The 21,774-nt window shown below is 42.3% G+C and overlaps 1 protein-coding gene across 2 annotated transcripts in view; it reads left to right on the top strand.

Annotated features, from left to right (window-relative positions):
- LOC108942239 (protein O-mannosyl-transferase TMTC2-like) overlaps positions 1-21,419 on the top strand; it is a 29,369-nt gene extending 7,950 nt beyond the window's left edge. Inside the window, exons 2-13 of one of the 2 annotated variants that reach the window (XM_018765413.2) lie at positions 5,104-5,668; positions 6,539-6,547; positions 12,586-13,405; positions 15,387-15,501; positions 16,704-16,789; positions 17,680-17,864; positions 17,959-18,037; positions 18,889-19,010; positions 19,624-19,705; positions 19,923-20,037; positions 20,693-20,756; positions 20,897-21,419. In XM_018765413.2, the coding sequence (XP_018620929.1) occupies positions 5,104-5,668; positions 6,539-6,547; positions 12,586-13,405; positions 15,387-15,501; positions 16,704-16,789; positions 17,680-17,864; positions 17,959-18,037; positions 18,889-19,010; positions 19,624-19,705; positions 19,923-20,037; positions 20,693-20,756; positions 20,897-21,082 (2,428 nt within the window). In that variant the 3' untranslated portion in view covers positions 21,083-21,419. Of the gene's footprint in view, positions 1-5,103; positions 5,675-6,538; positions 6,548-12,585; positions 13,406-15,386; positions 15,502-16,703; positions 16,790-17,679; positions 17,865-17,958; positions 18,038-18,888; positions 19,011-19,623; positions 19,706-19,922; positions 20,038-20,692; positions 20,757-20,896 lie in introns of both variants that reach the window. The other variant, XM_018765412.2, reaches the window with a different exon arrangement.
- Positions 21,420-21,774: the final 355 nt, after the last annotated feature.

Here is a 21,774-nt window from a genome sequence, read left to right as displayed (position 1 = left end):
AAAATGCTAGGAACCCTTTCATATACAGGCTTGTGCTTGTTATGACAACCATGCGTGAGATTCAAAAACACAAATAAATAAAAAAAATAAAAACCTGATGTTATAGAGACTTATTTTAAGGGAAATTTTCTGCATAAGAAATAATGGAATAAATCATTTAATTATCTGGTTTTTCAATATTTGGTCCATTTTCAGAAATGAATGAGGACCTGATAATGGAGAATAAGTATCTTGCAAAAGCGAGCCAAAGCTATAGAAAGCACTGTTGCCACTTCCGAGAAGCGTGTTCATGCGAACAGGCACTTTTGTGATGCTTTTGTAAGGGTTATGGAACTAAGGGAAATGAATTATCGCAGCAGTTTTTGCTCTCGAGTGCTCAGAAGGGAGACTGTGATTAATATATAAATAATTATTTGTGTATGACAATAGTGCAGTAGTTAGGAAGGCTGATTCCAGAGCAATTTGTTGCTTCCTGGCTGCAGATGTCTCTCTGTACCTCAGCCAAGCTGTGTGGATATAAGCAGCAGCAAAACGTCAAGCTTTTGATGAACTGCTCCGAAAGGCATTTTAATTCTCAACTATTTCACAACATTAAATAAAAAGCAAAGCACATTGTTCTCTTTTCTGATTAAAAATTTGGCCTGTGGTTATTAAATGGCGAGGACCACATCAGTTAAACGTGAACAAAGGGACATGCCCCGGGGACATTGCTGTATATTTGGAGTGTTTTTTTTTTAAAAAATAATACTTCTTGTGTTGTATGTAATGTCTGCACATTTTGTTCTGCAACAGAATTATCTTTGCAACAAAGTTATCTTTTTCCAGATCTTTGGAAATATTTTACTAAATAAAGGAAATACATTTAGAGTTTCTGCCTCTTTCACCAAGTGTCAGCTTGTGAAATATATCATTTTCTCTTATTGATTTTAATATTTAACATTCTGCAGGTATCATGCTTATTCTTTTTGTGTGTGTTGGTTGAATTATGTTGTGTGTCAGGGTCATTTGCGGATTTTTGTGCTGCCTGGGGGGGAGCAAATATAGGTTGTCACACACCACAATCACTCTAAAACTCCAACAACAATACAAACATTTCAAAAATGCATTGAATTCTGTTCCTATTGTCAGTTTGAAGTTCCACTGGTGAAGAAACATAAAAGGTGGTCTTTACTGGGCTTTGGGTGGAATGTTTTTCATGTGTCATTTGTGAACAAAAAGATACATCCCACAGAATTCCACAAATTCCATAGAACATACAGCTGATGATTATGTTTTTGGAAATAGAATTTTAATAATGCTTAATGACTTCCACAGTTTGCTTGGTTTCCATATAACATGAAATACTTAAAAATATATGTCTGGCAATGAAATAAAACCATCTATGTCGCTTTAAAATGGACGGAAGACTGACTATGTCATTAAATATTGTGTTTTGTACTATTCTTGTAGCTGATCAAATGTGGTGACAGCTTTTCAAAAAAAGGATTCCATAAAACCAGAGGAGCATTGGTTCTTTCTGGAGAAAAAAACAGAACAATCCAATTATGGGTTCTTGCATACATTGCATTTTAATTTGCTACCCAGTAAAGGCATATACTCTATATAGCATTATAGTCTGTATTTCATTAAAGATCATATGGCTTTCATATCTCTAAGCACATGACAATGTCTTATTAGAAAGCCACAAAAATTACAGCCATAACACAAACTGTTCAGTATGCCCATATAATACAAAGCTTCATAAAAAAGCTGCACTCTTACAAAAACTCTCACTTATAGTCATCAGAACTGTTAATATTAAATTAATATTATTCTGTATATACAGGAGTAGAGAAATAGCTTCAGTGATACAAATCCTTACTGCAGACATAAGGACAAAATTATTGTGAAACAGGAAAGAATGAAGTTGGGATGACGGGACCTGAGGTCTGTATTACTCTTCGCCCAACTTATGAAGGCAGTGTCTTCCTGAGAAAACCTTTCTAAGGTGCATTTTGATAAGTCTAATATGTCAAAGAAAACATGCAGTGCAGTTAGTTTATGCGAAGAAGAGAAAAATGGAAAGTTTCGACATGTCATGGCGTCATCCTTGTCATTGTTGCTGTGGTTGTTGGTTTCAATATGAATCAAATAATTTTATTTTGCAATTCACCTTAATACACTCTGTGACTTCAAGTCTTTCCTGAGAATGTGAGTTAAAAATACCTTCGGTACAAGTGAATAAATAACTTCGACCGCCTGGTGTGCTGAGCTTGTGGTTTAAAGAATGTTCAGTACAATTCAACGGCTGACAAGAGAAATCTTTTTTCTGACAAGACAAAAGGGCCCTGGCCAAGAATGAAGTGACATTACACTATAAATAACCATTCTATTATTTATCCCCTTGAGAGCAAATATAAAGTGCCTGCCAAGCAGACATGGCCTTATTAAAACAGAGCTTCATTAACGGGCAGATTGCCATTGCATGGGATTTTATCACATTCAGTCGTGGCTCCTGCTCTGCTCTCTTGGTGCACTCACCTCAGCAATCTTAAGCTCTGTAATTTCTTTTTCATTTATTTTGCATCGAATAATGCAAAGAAAAAGAATAATGGGCGAATAATCCGTCCCCTTCCAAAGTGAACGTACGTATGTTACACACTAAGTACGTTGGACTCTAAAGTGAACGGGAGTCTGTCGGTGAGGAATCACTTTCCTTGGGGGCAAAAAACAGAAATACTTAAAATCTTGTGCGTGATTTATAACATGTCTGAGCACCAATGGAGCCGAGGGTTTTGTCATCGCTGTAAGTGGGCTGTAATTGGCCACAGGGGTGTTATTCATACACGGATCTTATCGTTGTCCCTGGAGGCTGCTTCACTCATTAGTGGCCCTAATTCTCCATTAAGTGACAGTTCAGGACTTCATATTCTTGAAGCTCCCAGAATGTTTTTCCTGTTGCGAATAATATCAAATCATTGGAGGAGGTGGGGAATTCAGCTCTACAGCATGCCAACAGGCTTATTGTCTTTTCACTGCTTGCTTACTGTGTGAATTCTGAAAAATCAGACTAATAAAACTGAGCCTAATTTTCAAGCACCGTTGCACAGGGAGTAGCACTGCTGTCTCACAGCACCTGGGTGGTGTGAGAGCAGGTGGGTTTGATCCCCACTCAGTCTGTGTGGAGTTTGCATATAAGTAAAAGGACATGTTTCGTGTAAACACATGAGAAACTACAGAACAGCTACAAAGGACATGGAATGCTGTAATGTGCATGTGTTTCATTGTTAGTAAAAAAAGTTGGTAGTTTTTGTTTTAAGAAACCAAGTGAATTGAAAACCACAGAAAGATCTAAGATGGAGCTTGTGAACAAACAATGGTCAAGTGTGAGGGCATTGGTCGAGGTCCTGCCACAATACTCGCTGTCGCCACACTGCTTCCTTCCTGAATCCAGTTATGGAGACTTTCTAACTTTTGCTCCATTAATCCACCATCACCGTTTGTTTGATGGAAGTAGAACAGTGACTGCAGTAGAAAGGTGAAGTGTGAAAATGTGCTTCAATCATTCAGCCAGCGCCTCGCCTTCTGTGCCCGGGTGGTTGTGTGATTGGCCAACTTGGACAACGTGTTACCCGGCTTCCTAGGATTGTTTTTCTCTGCTGGGAAAGTGGTGGTTTCTCAGGCTTAGTCACGTGTGACCTTTTGTTGGGAAAGCTTTGTCTAACAATTGCTTGAGTCTGAAATTGGGAGGTGAAACATTTTCATTTATAGTTTTTCATTTGAGCACTTCTATTGAAGCTGTGCTGCATTTCAGCTAAAGTGGCACATTCTGCTCATATTGTGGCATCATTTGTTGTGTAAAAACAACACATTTATCCTTCAGCTTTCTCCAAATCCTACCAGGGGAGAGAAGATATTGTGTCTCCACTGGTTTTCCAACTTGTCTATGAACTGAAGTAGCAGGAGGGGAGGTGTGTGAAAAGCAGGACAGACCATCCAATGTCCCTCCGGAGGCATTCCCAGAATTTGGTGGTTGCAGTTATGGACTTTGAAGCTGGTCAGTGACACATCTTTGCCAAAATGTTGAAAGAAGTGGTGTTTGCCGGTTTGGCAGCCAATTTTTTCGCTCTCTTTTTTGCTCTAACAAGCTGTTAAATAAAGGACATGTTTCATTGAACTGGAGCATCTGACTGAATTTAGTCTCCTTGCCCTCTGTAAAGAAGCTATACTATGTCGTATCTTACGTTCATATTTACATTTATCCATTTAGCATATGCTTATCTCTAAAGTGAAAGTGAAACTGAAAGGGATGTGTGTGATACTTGTGGTTCAGTATATTAACAAGAGTTCAAGATTCCAAGCACCGTCCATTTCACACTCCAGCAACTTGTGTTCTGTCACAATCCCAGAGTAACTGAATTTTATAGTGAACAGTGAAGTCACTCAGGGACGAGTCACCTTTGTGTTCAGTTGCTTTTCTGTTTGGCCTGTCCTGTAACAATGACACGTAACAACGAAATCATGGCCATGTTACATCCTCATTTTACAGGCGGTTTATTTTGAAATGGTATTTAATGTTGCATTTTCAGAGGCTGCCAGTTTTCATGAACCCGCTGAAAGAAAGCATTAAATAACATTGCCTAAACAGAGAGCACGGTTTAATCAACAGACTCAGCACTCTGAAAGCTTTCTGACAACCCCGTGAATTCCGCGGGGGTCGAAATTAGCAAACCCTCTCACGACTGGTTCTCGACAAATTTTTGTGCATCCATTTTTGTGAATTGCCCCAAGTCCCACTGAGACATCTTCTTTAAGACTGTCTGTAGATGGGCAGCTCACCGTGGTCCAACATCTACACATTTAGCTGAAACCCTTTTAAGAGAAAAGAAACAGCAGAAGCATCAATAAAGCGAACCTGACACACTTCCGTAATATTGACTCGATTGTTTTTTTTTTTTTATTCTGGCCCAAACCTTGTAGAACCTTCTGAATGAGCAGAGTGCTTTGCTGTGAGTTCCTGAGAAGAGGGTGAGGCACAGCTACTGAAATGATCATTTCTAGATGGATCCTTAAAGACAGCCGGTTGTCACTTGCTAAGTCATCTTTTCAACATTTCTCCTGCAGCCGTGTGATCAAAACCAACCAAGACCTGCTTCCGGAAACACCCTGGACCAATGTTTTCTATGATGACTTCTGGGGGACTCTACTCACCCATAGCGGTAGCCATAAGTCCTACCGGCCACTTTGCATCCTCTCCTTCCGCCTCAACTATGCTCTGGGAGGCCTGGACCCTTGGGGCTACCATGTAGTCAACGTGGTGCTGCACTGTGCTGTCACCGGCCTCTTCGTCAGCATGTCCCGCCTGCTGCTAGGCACGGGCCGCTGGACTCTTCTAGCAGGGCTTCTCTTCGCATCGCACCCAGTGCACACAGAAGCGGTGGCTGGGGTAGTGGGGCGAGCCGACGTGGGGGCAGCGTTGTTATTCCTTCTGTCGCTGCTCTGCTACGCCCAGCACTGCGCCTCAAGGCCCCACTCAGGACGCCGCTGGCACTGGATCCTGGGCAGCCTGGCCTGTGCTGCCGGAAGCATGCTGTGGAAGGAGCAGGGCATCACCGTGTTGGCTGTGTCCGCCATGTACGATACCTTAGTCTTCCACCGCCTCAGGTTGCATCAGGTCGTCGACCTCCTTGTCAAGGTAATGGCTTCTTTCACCTCTCTCTGCTGCTCTTTTTGTGTTTCTGTACAACCTCGCTGGAAATTATTAATGTTTTTCAAAACTGGGTTCAACTCAGGACTGGAAAGGGTACGGTGCTCTTTCTTACACTCACATACGCACACATGCGCACATGCACACACGCACACACACCAATTTGCCAGTTTCTAAATTGGATCTGAATTGTAGGGCAGCACGGTGGCACAGTGAGTACTGCTGCTGTCTCACAGTGCCTGGATGGTGTGAGAGGGTGTGGGTTTGATCCCCACTGTCTGAATGGGTTTCCTCTCTAGGTGCTCTGGTTTCCTCCCACAGTCCAAAGACATGCTGCTCAGGTTCCCCCATAATGTGTGAGTGACACAGAGAGGGTGTGTTCCACTGATGTATGGATGAGTAACATAATGTATCTAGCAGTGTAAGTCACCTTGGTGAATAAGTTGTGTGGGCTCCTAACACTACATAGAGTTTGTTGGAAGTTGCTTTGGAGAAAAATGTTTGCTAAATGAATAAAATATTTCTTCTTGAGAATTAAGTGATTGCCACGATTTTTCATCACAACAGCTGCAGCAGCTAATGAAGCAAACAACTGGGGAACAAAATCTGATGAAAATGTGGATATTATCCTGTGCTATGAAAAATAACGGAAATTATCATTTCACTACAAGAAACATTTATGAAACTTTGAATAGATGAAAACCTGCTGGAGAGAAGCATGAAACCAGTTTGTTTGTTTGTTGACATCAGAACTCAGTCAATGCAGAGGCAGAGTCAGTATATTGAGAAAAATACTAAACAGATATAGATGGGTTGAGCACCAGGGCTAAAGGTTACGATATTAAGCAGAAGTTTCAAAAAGTTGTGCAAGTCTTCCAAAATTCATTACAGTTATGATGAAAGTCAAAAGTTCACTTTTTTTAGTAGAAATAGATGTTTGTTTGTTTCCTGTAATAAGAGGTGTTTCATTTTCCAAATCTGACTTTATAGAATTACTTCTACATTTATTCATTTAGCAGATACTTTTCATCAAAGCGACACATATAAGACTCTCTGTTCTAGTTTCTCTCCCCAGTGTCATGTTGTTGAGCTCACTTGAGTATTTCTGTGTCTTAGCCCTCATTAATGGACAATTAAGAGCGAGACAGTGTGTCCTGGACACATTTGTCACGTCTGAAATGTGACACATTGCAGTAATTATCGTAGCAATGTAACAAAGCACATTAAGCAAACTGCCAAACACACAGTGCTTGGCAGGGGAGATATGTGGGGAAAAAGTATTTCTTAAAAAATGTTCCTAATTAAATAAAGTTGTTACTACAGGACTGATTATATGAGGCTCAGAAGACACAGTAAAACCAGTGAGTCACTCAACCATCTATGAATTTCGATGCTCTTCACAGTTTGCTGGAGAGGCAGTAGGGGGCATGGTAGTTAGAGCACTGCCTTTCAAGCCAAAGGTCCCACATTCAGACTGTTCCTGCTGTATTACTGCTATGCCAGGTTCTTACCATAAACCGCTCTGCTGAAAATGACTGTATAAATGTGTAAATAATTGGGAGTTATACACAAACCAAACACTTCAGGTGTCATTAGATGAAGGTATCAGATAAATGAATGAATTATTAAATAGACTAAACCAGGTTAATTTCTGGTAGAGCTTCTAATCCAGGGCAGGTACTCACCTGTTTGCTGCTGGAGGGTAAAGATGGATAGAACATCTACTGGGCCAAAGATACAGTAGCTTGGGTTGGGGCTGAAACACAATCCCACTTTCCATGGTGTACAAGGTGCCCCTTCTTGTTTGTAGAGAAGCTCTCCGTTAGCCTGGCAGGAGGAAGCAGGAGTTCACAACACACAGCAAATTAGTGTGTATTAGACCTGCAATGGCTGAGGCATTTAGTGGGTGTGCAGAAGAGCATTTGAGAGGACAACATTTTGATGAATCCACATTTAATTCTAGACAGCAAGATGGTAAGATGGTTTGGTGCATTAAATTTGCATCATGCCATCTGTCACAACCGCCTTCGTATTTCCTATTAGACAGATAGAGAGTTGCATAATATGAGCTGAGAAAATGGTGTTATGAAACAAACTAACTATGCTTTCACAATTTGACGTCTCCATCTAAAGCGCTTTGTCTGTTGCTGAGCCACTTTCGTTTGCTCTGAGTTGTATGCTGCTTTGGAGAAAGGCTTCTCTTGAATGAATGAATGAATGAATGAATGAATGAATGAATTCTTCATCACTGTGTGTAATGTTGAAATGCCACAGATACTAATTTGTGAAACATGTGTTCTGGGAGATTTAACTATGAAGCAGAATGAATAGCAACACAGCTTTTTTTCCCCTTCCCCTTGTGTCGCTATGCAGAAAAAATGTGTTGAGTTTAATTATTTCCCACCACATTTCCAGCCCATGTCCTGAAGAAATGGATTTTCTGAAGAAAATATGTGGCATTAATTGGTCCATTTAACATTTCATCTTTGCATGCTTGCATCTAAAAGGTTAAATGGTTTCTGCTCCAAAGTGTCTTGAACTGAGGAACAAAGAGGAGAATAAAAGCCACATGCTTCCTACTGGGTTATAATAAACCACTTAGTATTTCAAGCTCAACAGGATTGTCCAGCCAGCTTACATTATTTGGCTTTCGGCAAAATAGATCTGGAAATCGAGGGACCCCCTTTAGTGTCCATAATCAAAATCAAACAGTTTTCACATTTCTAAATGCATCACTTGACCTATAACATGACACCGAGAAGACATTCACCACTGTCAGTTAATCCTGTTCAGTTAACAAGAATAAGAAACAGAATTTCAACATAAAGATTTGATTGTCCATTGGTCTTTTTCATTTTTTAAGCATTATAGAAAAAAGCAGAGATCACAATAAATTTTTCCTAAACATACAAAATATAGCTCAACCGTTAGCTGTCTGATTTGCCTTAGAATTCTCTCATGTAGGGATGAATGTACTGTAACGATCCATGTTACTGTAAGTTTGAGCGGGAAATATGTTTATTGTAAATAGTTAAATTATGGGAAAAATGTAAGTGTTCAACCACTAGGGAGACTTACAGGGAATATAAGGGGGTGACTGTGCTTGCCGAAGGGGCTGTGGTGGTGCAGCAGATTTGGCCGGGTCCTGCTCTCTGGTGGGTCTGGGGTTTGAGTCCTGCTTGGGGTGCACTGTGATGGACTGGCGTCCTGTCCTGGGTGTGTTCCCTGCTCTTCCAGCCTTAGCAGCGTTGCAGGGTTAGGCTCCAGCTTGCTGTAACCCTGCTTGGGATAAGCAGTTTCAGTCAATGTGTGTGTGTATTTGCCAATGGGAAAAGAAGAGAAAAGCCTTGGGATTGCTAAGCAGGTTGGCTTGAAGTAAAGGTCTTGGGGAAAAAAGGGTCCTTGGATCAAAAACATTATTTCCTTTGTGTGCTGGTATTCCAATAAACGTTCACAATGAATGCTGCCTGTTTTGGAGAGGTTGAGTTGGAGGTGGTGATCAGACATCCGTGCAGAGATGTCCAATAGGCAGGCAACGAGAGATTTTCCTATATAAAGCATGTAGCTCCAAAAAATCAGCAACAAAATACAAGAACCACTCTTTCCAGTTATGATAGTCATGTTGACAGTTGCTCTTGAACACTGACAGCATGATTAATTTAAGGTTAGGCAGTCATTACATGGTGGCTGCATACATCCCTGTCTTTCAGTCCTCATGATACACAGTATTAACCTTTTGGCCATGACAGATTACCTTATTTATTGCATGCATGGTCCTGGTGCCGTATAGTCCAATCAATCACATGCATGTTGTTTATGTTTCTGTATTTTTCTGTGGCGGGGTATTTATTATGGTCAATGGACATTCCCTCTTCTTTTTGCACCTAACCAGAACCTCGGTTTGGTTGTGATTCTTGAAATTATGAAGGGGACGCCAGCGGTCACAATATTTGTCATGTGACCCTGCTTTAAAATCATATCACAGAGCAACCATAAGTGAGGTGGTAATAAATCAAGGCTTGTGATGGAAATGCAGGTTTTTATGTTACGTGATGGGTAAAGTGAAGGACTAGTTTTTGCACCACTCTCTAGCTAAGCAGACAACTTTTGCTTTCCAAATGTAAAATTGATGTTGACTGAAGTCCAAGGTCTGTTGCATATATGATTGATTATGCCTGTCCCACCTCTCCAGAGGCCTCTTGTCTAACTGGGCTGTGAGGGTTTCTGGGGGTTTGTTTCACATTTGAGCAACTAGATCAGTGGGATGGAATGGACACTACTTTCTCCACTGTGACTTGTGCACAGTTCTTGCTGGATCAAATGTAAAAACTCAGTAGCACACCCACAGTGTGGTTGTCTGCTGGACTGACAAGCAAATGAATGTAGATGTTTCATCTTCGTAAAGTAGCAGTGGTTTGAGATTGAAAGCCATTGTTATAGACAATTTAAATGTAAAACACATTGCACACTACAGATGATTAGGTATTCATTGTCAATGACTGCTAGTCTAGTGTTGGATCATGCTGCTCCAGGGCCTATGTGGGAAGAAAACCACACAAACACGGAGAAATCATACAAACATTGCACAAACTGAGTAGTGTTTGATCTCTAATCTGAATCAACAGCCTAGGAGCTATTCAAGATTCAAGAGTTTATTGTCATGTGTACAATAAACAGTTCGTTGCACCATACAATGAGATTCTTACTCTGTGAATCCTCTCAGCAGCCTATGACATAAATTATAAGGACGTAAGGAAAGAAAAACACAAGAAAAACATAAGGAAAACACAAGGAAAACACAAGGCGTAAATCACAAATTTACAAAAATTACTATTAGTGCAAAGTCACAAATTACAAAAATTACTAAAATTACTATTAGTGCAAAAATCCAAGAAATTAGGTTATACACATATATAAAGTGTGCAGTGCGCAATGTAAACATGGAAGTCGTACATGTACAAAGTCCTGCAGAGGTAGATTGGGTCTATTCACAGCGGGGGGGGGTGCGTATTTATGTACGCAAGGTATGCGGAGGTAGCCTGTGGTCTCTGATGTTATTGGCGTTGTGGATGTGTATGTGTATGTAGGAGGGATGGGGGGTAGTTGACACCTCTCAGGCTCAGAGGGTGAACCGTGTCTGCCGTGATGGGTGGAGAGGCAGTAGATGGGTGTTGTTCACAAGCCTGATGGCATGTGGGTAAAAACTGTTTTTCAACCGTGAGGTTCTGGCTTTAACACTCCTGTAGCATCTGCCTGATGGTAAGGGTGTGAAAAGGCTGTGCTCGGGGTGACTGTTGTCCTTGATGATGTTAATGGCTCTCCTGATGGTTCTGACCTGGTATAGGCTCTCCAGTGATGCTAATGATGTTCCAGAGATGGTTTGAGCTGCTTTTACCACTCGCTGTAGCTCCTTACAATCCTGTACTGTGCAGCTTCCAAACCACACTGTGATAGAGCTGGTGAGGACGCTCTCGATTGCACACCTATAGAAGCTTCCGAGGATTCGGCTTGGCATGCCAAATTTCCTTAGCCTTCTCAAGAAGTGCAGACACTGACATGATTTCTTGACCGGATGTGTAGTGTTGTGAGACCAGGTGAGATCTTCCGTAATGTGAACACCCAGAAATCTGAAGCTGCTCACTCTCTCCACCACTGTCTCACCAATAAGCAGTGATGAGTGTTGCTCCCTCCTTCTCCGTGGATCGACTATCAACACCTTTGTTTTGTTGACATTCAGAGAGAGATTGTTGTTGTGGCACCGCTTCACTAGGTCAGCCGCTTCCCTCCTGTATGCCGACTCATTGCCTCCCGTTATCAGTCCAATGACTGTCATGTCATCAGCAAATTTGATGATGTTGGTGTTGTCCTGGGAGGTTACACAATCATGAGTGAAGAGTGCGTAGAGCATGGGGCTCAGCACGCAGCCCTGCGAAGTTCCTGTGTTTATGGTTATTGACCTGGATGTGAGGTGCGGTGGCGCAGTGGGTTGGACGGAGTCCTGCTCTCTGGTGGGCCTGGGGTTCAAGTCCTGCTTGGGGTGCCTTGTGACAGACTGGTGTCCTGTCCTGGGTGTGTCCCCTCCCTCTCCAGCCTTATGCCCTGTGTTGCCAGGTTAGGCTCTGGCTCCCTGTGACCCCAAATGGGACAAGTGGTTCTGAAAATGTGTGTGTGTGTGACCTGGATGTATGGTTCCCCATTCTAACGGACTGGGGTCTGCCCGTTAGAAAGTCCAGAACCCAGTTGCAGAGGGTGGGTGGCACACCAAGATTGTGAAGCTTGTTGATGAGCTTCGAAGGTATTTGTGTGTTGAATGCTGAGCTGTAGTCAATAAACAGCATTCGAACATAGCTGTCCTTGTTTTCCAGGTGGGTGAGGGCAGTGTGTATTGTTGTGCTGATGGCATCCTCTGTGGATCTGTTCCGTCTGTATACGAACTGGAGAGGGTCCAGAGTGTCTGGAGTGATGGTCTGGATGTACCTCATGACGATTCTTTCGAAGCACTTCATCACTACTGGAGTCAGTGCAAAGGGTCGGTAGTCATTCAGGCACGATGCTTTGTTGTTTTTTGGCAGCGGCAGGATAGTGGTCCTCTTTAAGCAGGTGGGAATTGAGGCTATGAAACACCAGCATTACCTACTGTGCCACAATGCCACACACTGAAAAAAATAGTATACTAACTTGTTCATGTGCGTGCCGATTATTTTTGTTTGCATCAAAAGAGAAGCAAAACCTATTATTCCCATCTTTCAGGGATTGCAAGTGACCAGCACACCATTGTACGTGTGGTCGCTTACATATTATTTAAAGACTGGACACTGGGTAAAGCCTCTTCTAGATGTCTTTCATGCTAGTGATGTCGTTGTCTGGGTGAAACTGTCTTGTCTCTGTCTATCCTGCAGAGGAAGAATGTCAATCTGCTCTTGAGTTTGAGCTTGCTGGCCACGTGGGGGGCCATGTTGTTGGCGGCACGACTCTACTGGATGGGCGTCAAGCCACCCAGCTTCTCCAACTCGGACAACCCTGCTGCCGACTCGCCTAGCTTACTCACCAGGACGTTGACATTCTTGTACCTTCCAGCAGCCAACGCTTGGCTGCTCTTGTGCCCGGACACATTGAGCTTTGACTGGTCCATGGATGCAGTACCGTTGCTCAGGACTGTGTCTGACTGGAGGAACATCCACACTGTGGCCTTTTACACCCTGTTGTTCCTTTTAACCGGAGTTGGTCTACGGAGCCCCTCAAGAGCCCGAGAGGCTAACGGAAGAGGCCATGCTACAAATGGGAAGCTCCTCACGAACGGGCTTCATCCACCTCCGGAGCGCTCAAGCTCCAGTTCAATGCTGCTGAATGGCACGGCAAATGGCACCACAACCCCCGCCCCCCCCAGGACTACACTGCCTGCCACGTGGAACGTGGTGATCTTCTCCCTTGGACTCCTGTCCATTCCATTCCTCCCTGCCACCAACCTGTTCTTCTATGTGGGCTTCGTAATCGCCGAGCGGGTCCTGTACATCCCCAGCATGGGCTTCTGCCTGCTGGTGGCAGTGGGTGCGAGAGCCCTATACATTCGCCTAAACAGGCGCTCCCTCAGATTGATCCTGCTGTGCTGCTGTGGTGCAGTAGTCCTCCTGTACGGAGTGAGGACGGTGCTGAGGAACCAGGACTGGAGGAACGAAGAGAAGTTGTACAGGTCAGGCATACCTGTGAACCCTGCGAAAGGTAAAACTACATCATAGTTCCACAGTGCTGTGTATTTACTCTCATCTCTGGCATCACCTGGGAGAATACAGGTGGTCCTTGATTTGCGACATTTTGAGTTGCCACCACCTGGACTTATGACAGCTGTCCCGTCAACCTTATTACAATATTTTTGAGTCCAGAAATTTGGTTACAATGTCTAACGCTGACCGTTACAGCTGCTGTATGATAAAATTGAGGCTCCATATTTCGTATTGACCCAGCTAGAGAGTTTTTTTTTTTTAAATAAAATTTATTTACAAAAATAAAATAAAAAATAAAATGTGTTTTGAACAGGAGTCTACCGACAGCTGCTGACTTAAACCTTCATTTCATGGGCACATTTTTCTGAGGGAACTCCCCGTGTTAGATAACATTACTATGAATTACCAATTTATACAGCTGAGCGCTCTTACTGTATCTGCAAAGGAGACTCCAGTGAAAGTGAGTATTTGCTATTGTGAACTTCAAATCCAGCTCAGTCTGTGTGGGTTATCCCCCACAGTCCAAAGACTGGTTTCAGGTGGACTGCAAACTCTAAGCTACCAGAGGAGTGTATCTCACTGCTCTGCCACATAGATGTCCGAATGATTGTAATGAGTTTAGCACAGTGCATCGAATACTATGAGTCACCCTTGATAAAGGTGTCAGCTGAACACGACATAATACATTGATTCATTCAGGTGACACTTTTCTCCAAAGCAACTTACAGCATTAAGCAATTGACCCATTTATACAGCAGGTTCATTTTACTGGAGCAATTTAAGGTAAACACCTTGTTCAAAGGTACTACATTTGGAGGTGAGATTCAAACAAGCAACCTTCAGATCCAAAAGCAGTAGGTGTAACCGCTACACTAGCATTCTGCGCTGTGCTATCATGCTACGCAATGTTATCAGACCATATGCTGCTTTGGAGAAAAGTGTCTGCTAAATTAATAACTATAAATATTATGTACTTGAACTGAGGACTCACATCCCAACCCAACACCCTTAACCACCAAACTACCTGCCTACCCTGGGGGAGGTTTACCCCATTCTGAGGTCACATGGTGCCCCAGATTGTTTCCTCCTGTAAAGCATCAGTGTTCTCTGTGAACTGGTTTCACTTCTGGATCCGCTGCAGTTGTTTATTCTGGCAGACCCTTCCCTCTTGGTCTTGGCTGGTGTTCATGTTAGGTGTGAAGCATCATTGTGCAGCACTTCCTGGACAATGTCACATGGAGTTTGGTCACAGTTTCCACAGGATACTTAATCATGTGGTTGAGAGGGCAGTGAATTGCTCACTGAAATGTGCTATGAAACAAAAAATCCCTCCTTTTCTGAGCCTAATATTTATTTACTGTATATATGCCCTAATCCTTGCCTAGAGAATCACAATTATGCAAATCATTCAAAGAAATCACAATATCTGTTCTGTTGTTGAATTTGATGCTTTATGGATAACTCCAGGTGGGCTGAGTCACAAACCCCAATGGCTCCTGTTTGAACCTTGCACTTTAGAGCCATCGGAAAATCAAGAAGAGAAAAGCCTCAGGTGGCTGATTGTCTCCATTTCCTATCAGTCACAGTGCATCTGTCCCAGCCCTCCGGTGGACCGGGTTTCATTTATCAGCTCGCGTGGCACGTCTAAAACATACCGTCATCAATGCCACGCAGCTTCACAGTTGATATGAATCTATAAAGCTTTTTCTATTAACTCTGGGGTGTATTGAAAATCATAAGAGAGATCAGACAAACGGGGAACATCCTGTGCTGCAAACATGCGACACAGTACAGTGTGGATGCAATGGAAGCCTTTGAGAGTGGGCAGAAGTGACTGAGTTACAGGATCCCACACTGGTGAATAACAAATACCAGCATAATTACCAAGTTCAATGTTCCTAATGAGCGTACAACAGTTCATGTCCATAGATTTGTGATTTGTCTCATCTGGAAATGTATTTCTCTCTGCCCCCCGTCAGCCTGGGGCAACCTAGGGAATGTACTGAAGAACCAGGGAAAGACGGTTGAGGCTGAACGAGCCTACAGAAATGCCCTGTACTTCAGAAGGAACATGGCTGACATGTTGTACAACCTGTGAGTATGACATACAAAATCTCACTCATGATTTCACCATCTCTAGACACTGTGAGTACGGTATATATGGTGAGCAATCAACCAGTGTTAACAACTGCTTGTCCCAAGCGGGGCTGCAGCGAGCCAGAGCGATACTCAGAAACACAGGGCACAGGGTTTAAGGGGGAGGGGGACACACCCTGGAGGGGACGCTAGTCCATCACAAGGCACCTCAAGCAGGGCTCGAATCCCAGACCCGCTACACAGTGGGCACCTGCCAAACCCACCACGCCCCCCTTATATGTTGAGCAGCAGAACTTATTTTTACAGTCTGAGAATGCGGTAGTAATCTAGTTCTGTGCAGCTAGAGCAGTGGTGTGTCCTCAAGATTCAATTTTGATATCCTCAACCTTCAGACTGCTCCCTGCTTTGGACTGACTAGTTGGTTTCCACCATTTTTCAATGTGAGGCGCTCTTACCTGCAGTTGTGTTTACTTTTACCTTGGTTTATTTAGCTGGTGTTTTCCACTGCAGACTAAAGAGTTTTAAATACAGACACTCGGTTCTAGAAGCACAGTCAGATGTGTTGATGGGTCTTGTAGGTGGTAACCAGAGTTTTGGACTTCATACAGGCGGCTACAGAAAGTCAATGCAGAGAGACAAGAAGAGGTGATACCTTGCAGTGTAGGACAATACCCCCTAGGACAAAATAATTAAAATTTTTATTCTTCTCATTATTTGTAGTTTATGAACAGTTCTCTGAATTGTAAAATAGTACAGTTGTTCTGTAATGAGAGTGCAGTAAGGAAGGCATTATAAGTATTGTATTGTAGCATACATTAAAACTTGCATTACAAATTTACAGCTCACTGTTTTACAACATAAAATTATTTGTGCAATCATAAAAAAGCATAATTAAAAGAACATCATATTGAACCTCTGAAAAATGAAAAAGCAATATTAAAAACAATTGAGTATTAAGATTTATATAAAAACAGGGGCTTCTGTCATTTTTTAAATTTAATTAAGAAGGTTTTTTTCTGATTTTGCACTTCAACAGAGAGGGTTTTGTTCTACACTGTATTTCAAAAGGGTTTTTGTCCTAGGGGTTTTTGTCTGGACCCTGATGCCTTGATCTTGCAGTGTTAGTCAGCACTTGTGACGTGTTTTCCACAACCCCGCTCGAACCTGTCACCACTCACCATGGCCTTCTCTTGTTCCAGGGGTCTACTGCTGCAGGAGAACAAGAGACTCTCAGAGGCGTTGCATTATTACAAACTGGCAATTGGGAGCAGGCCCACACTGGCATGTAAGCATGGCATCTTCTCGCTGTGACTCCAGAAAAAGAACAGGAGGTAGTCGTTGCCGTGAGGGCACAGAGATGTGAGCAGAGGCGCGTGGCAGATTTAAAAGCCTAAAAGCCACTTTTGGATTTCGTCTAAAAGCCTGTGGAGTTTTGAGGATTAAGTCCCAGCTTAATTTAATTCATTAAGAACTCATTGTTCATCCTCCCAAGTGGGAGAGCCAAGTAAATGTGGGCTTCGCTGAACAGCTCAGATCACAGTGTGAGTCTGTGGTGCAGCAGCAAAGTCTGTAACACAACTTGAAATCAGTTTTTTTTTTTTTCCTCCGGAAATGTAAAAAAAAACAAAATCAAGCTATGGCTTTTAAACATTTTCATCTCACTGTGTCTGACTTTGATTCCCACTTTTCATGTTCAAAACCCTCCATGATTTCTTCAACTGATGTCTCCTTCAGCACAAGTAGGAGAAATGAAACTGATTTTTATTTCCTTCTGTGGAATAAAATTGAGTTCAGTAACTGGGGATTACTTTATATGTTTGTATGGAGCTTTTATGTGTTTTCTTGTTCTCCTTTTCATGTGCCAATCTATTTGTGAAATACTGCAGTAAAACAATCCACCGTTCCCTGCAGAGAAGTTGGAGGTGAACATGAAAGGAGATTAAAGAGACTTTGTGGTGAATTGTGTGTCTAGTTTGGCAGTCAGTCCAAAGTGTCCAGTACTCCATGAGTTATATCAAAACCTCCAGGACACTTGAATGAACTTTGACATTATGTCATTGAGTCTGAAATGATCTGAAAGGATCAAGTCCTTTATCTAGAAGGAGCATTGTGTCGTTTAAACCCAATCCTAAGCGTTTTGCTGTCATTAATGGAATGTGGTTCATCTGCTATCAGCCGCCTACCTGAACACAGGCATCATCCTGATGAACCAGGGACACCTGGACGATGCCAGGCGGACCTTCCTTGCCTGCGCCAACATCCCTGACGAGAACCTGAAGGACCCCCATGCCCACCGGAGCTCGGTGACCAGCTGTCTGTACAACCTGGGCAAGCTGCTCCATGATCAGGGCCACCAGGAGGTAGATTGGAGAACTTGTCTTATATTACAGCCCTTTACCCCCTGCCTCACGGGTCTGTCCTAGGAATAACTTTCCCGATTCTGCTCTTTTGCAGGAGGCCCTATCAGCCTATAAAGAAGCCATAAAGAAGATGCCATCTCAATTTGCTCCACAGAGTCTTTACAATATGATGGGCAAGTTGCCATTTTTGCATCATAAATTGCCAATTTGCAGTTTCATTTTGTACAAAGGGTGGCATTGAACACTAATAGATGGTGGTAGATGGACAATAAACACATCCATAAAAACAAAATATTTCTTTCATTCAGCACCATCATTTGTCCAGTTGTTACAGTGATATCTGTGAACTGCTATCGGTTGAAATAACTCATATTTATATACCATATACCTAAAAACACACAAAATCCAATTTCAACTTTCTATAATGCAGTTATTTCAAGCTCCAACAGAGGAATTTGTCACATTAATGACATATTATAGCAACATAAATTAACAGAGTTCATAAGGGCACAGTTTTCATCTAGCTGTTGTTTCTAAAGCCTTTTTTTTAAAAAAAGAGCTTTTTTTAAGAGCTTGAGCGAGTACGGGAACTGGAATTACAATAAACCTGTCTATTGTATCACATGACTGCTGTATTATGCATCCTAACAACTCAATTTATGCTCTGCATTTGCAACAGTAAATTACTCTTTCAAAATATCTTTACATGACAGACATAAAGATCTGTTCTTAGATAGTACTATAAAGGTATTAGGCACTGTTTGTATTGTTTATTTACACTATCTGGATTTTCTGTTTCATTATATTAAATTCTAATAGTTATAATTACTTTGCAAAGACCTTCCGTGGACATATGAAATTTGATTGTCTTTTATTTATTCCTGTAGACTAATAACGCTGGATAAACAGTCTTTTGTCATTTGCATTTGTTGGTGTTACAGGTTTGCTCAGTTTCCTTCAGACTGTTTCCAGTTGTTTCCAGTTACCTTGCTGTTAACTGATCTGGTCTCCATCCCAACCACAGGAGAAGCCTACATGAAGCTTAACAAGTTTCCGGAGGCTGAACGCTGGTACAAAGAGTCCTTGAGGGTCAAGCCTGACCATGTTCCTGCCCATCTGACCTATGCAAAGCTTTTGGCCCTGACAGTAAGGACATATTACCCTTAACCACCTTATTCTTAGATCAGACTCCTACTTTTTCCATTCTGAGGTTAGTGTGCACCTCAAAGCCTGTTTGGTGACAAGGCAAGGAACAAGGTGAAGATTAATAGGACTGGATAAACGCCACACTAAACAACTGAATTTATAGTGTTTACTTGGTTTGTGAATCGGCATGATGGATTAGGAGTGGAACACTATTTTTTTTTCCTGGGAAAATGGATGTGGTGGACAAGTCTGTACGGAAATTTAGGCGACTCTGACAGCCTGTGATGAATGCAGGAAACCTGTGAGGTGAAGAAGCTTAGAGCCATTATACATTAGGGAGATACAAATTGGTCTCATAAAGATTCATGAGGCTTCCAAGGACTTTGATGTCATTCTTTCATGGAAGAAGAGTGCAGAGGCTTACATCAGTTAGCGGTTCATTTTAAAGAGAATAAAGTAGAATCTCTGTGTGATGGCAGTGGTAGAAGAATCCAGATGAAGCTCAACGGTGCTTGGAACTGATACACAGCAGAATGAGTTTTGTGTTTCAGAACAGACTGCAAATCAAGTGAAAAATACACAAATCACAAGATTATTGCCGTTTTCCCTCCAGGGACAGAAGTCAGAAGCAGAAACGTTCTTCCTGAAGGCCATCAAGCTAGAACCTTCCAAAGGAAATGGCTACATGCACTACGGTAAGTTTCCGGCTTCATGTTCAGTATTTTGCTGTTACGCTTTATCTGAATATTTCCCATGATACAGTTGTCTTGTGTGGGGCAATAGAGTGGAGTATTATAATTGGTGCCTTTAGTAAGAAAAAGTCCTTCGGTTAAGAACCCAGTGTGAGCAAACTTGCCTGTCAACACAGCTGATGTATGGAGTTGTCTCCCTTTCCTTCCTCATGGCCACCAGGTCAGTTTTTGTTGGATGAGTCCCGATTTACGGAGGCCGCTGAGATGGCGGAAAGAGCAGTTGGACTGGAGAACAATGAGTTTGATGTGGTCTTCAATGCAGCCCATGTGCTCCGGTACGTATAAGTGTTTTTGGGGTGGAAGTTACCTGCAGCTTTTATACTGAAAAGGACACAGAATAAAAAAAGTCGTGACAGAATAAAAAACTTAATTGATGGAAAAGTAAGGAAGAGGGAAAGGAAAACGATGTAACTCAATGTGTGCATGAGTTGTGTTTATTTGCTGTTCGTGACAGTCACTTCATCAGCTCTACAGTAACATTGACTGTCTGTGTTGCCGCAAGACACCATATTTTCTCGTGTTTGGGCATCTATCAGCGATTCCGTTTTGCTTGCAAAACTTTTTTTTGCGATTCTCATTACGTGAGTTTTTATTGAAAATAGCTAGCAAGTGAAGAAGCGAGTCTTCTGGTATTTTTCTATATTAGTATTTTAATGCAAATAAGGTTTGAAATTAATGAAAAATTATACAAAGCCCTATTATAGAACATAACATTTATGCATGTTATTTGTTTATACATCCTTAGACTTTATACAATACAGTATAACGGCATTTTTTGACTAACAACAAAGTCAACTTATGTTGGGTTGTCAGCCTCTTTAGCTACTGAATAATGCAGTCTGATGACAACATTGTGCCTCTGGGTAATTTTCACATGAGTGATTACAGATCTGGGGTACAAAAGTGACACTTTTCCCAAATTTCCTGCAGACAAACTGGCCTGAATGAAGCAGCTGAGAAGTATTACAAACTTGCAGCAGAACTTCGGCCCAATGTAGGTACCATAATTAGCCCTAAAGGGAATTTTAAAGGCAGTAGATTCTCTAGGAATTATGGGTTGATCCCATTAAACATCTGAAAGTCACCTATCTGGAAGCTCTAGTGATGACATGTGCAACATTGTTGTTCTGTCAGTACCCCGTGGCCCTCATGAACTTGGGCGCCATCCTCCATCTCAACGGGAAATTGGTGGAGGCCGAGGCCAGTTACCTCAGAGCGCTGAAGTTCAAACCTCAGGATGCCATCACCAAGTCCAACCTGCACAAGCTATGGAACATCATGGCCAAGCGAGGCATGATGAGGATGGAGCCATCAGCCTGACATGGGGGCCATTCCCTTGAAGCAAAGACATTGGACATCAGAGCAGTCAGAGAACTCCTGTACCTTTGGGAATCAGTTTGCCAGGACCACCTAGTTTGAAGCTGGCTTTACATCAACATGTTTTTTTGAAACCTTGTGAATAGCTTCATGATATTTTTGTCAGTAACTCCAAGGGTCTGATGAGGACAGCAGACAAAGATGGTGCCTCGTTCTTCCAAAGGAACTGACAAACACATTCCAGTCCTCCTATGTCTTGGAAACCACGCAAGTAACCTCTTTGAATCAAACTCAACTCAATGGCACATCCATCCATAAGGGTCCACTCATATGTATTTCAAAGACCACTGATGACCAGTTTGTGTTTCAGACTGCAGTATATGGGCTGCATATGCAATGCCAACAAGAATAAATAGTAGGGCTGGGACTAACATAGCTGTAGCTCATTGCTGCCAATCTCCTGTAAGTGTGCGGGTTTGGTGGACCTCTTTGTTTCTGCCAATGATGTAGTGCATGCAGATCAATGGACCTGAATATAAATGGGCTACACTTTTGCATCCATTCAGTGAGAACAAGAAATTATGGACCCTGAAGATCACAGGTAGGATGTGCTGAAATGCTATTGAGTTCCTGATCACTAAAACTAGTCAGCAGATATCAAGTACTGCAAAAATGTCAGAGTATTTTGCTTTGTA

Source organism: Scleropages formosus, chromosome 5, assembly GCF_900964775.1.
Source record: "Scleropages formosus chromosome 5, fSclFor1.1, whole genome shotgun sequence".
NCBI lineage: Eukaryota > Metazoa > Chordata > Actinopteri > Osteoglossiformes > Osteoglossidae > Scleropages > Scleropages formosus.
The sequence above is the reverse complement of the archived record's forward strand: the minus strand, read 5'-3'. Positions and strand labels throughout refer to the sequence as shown.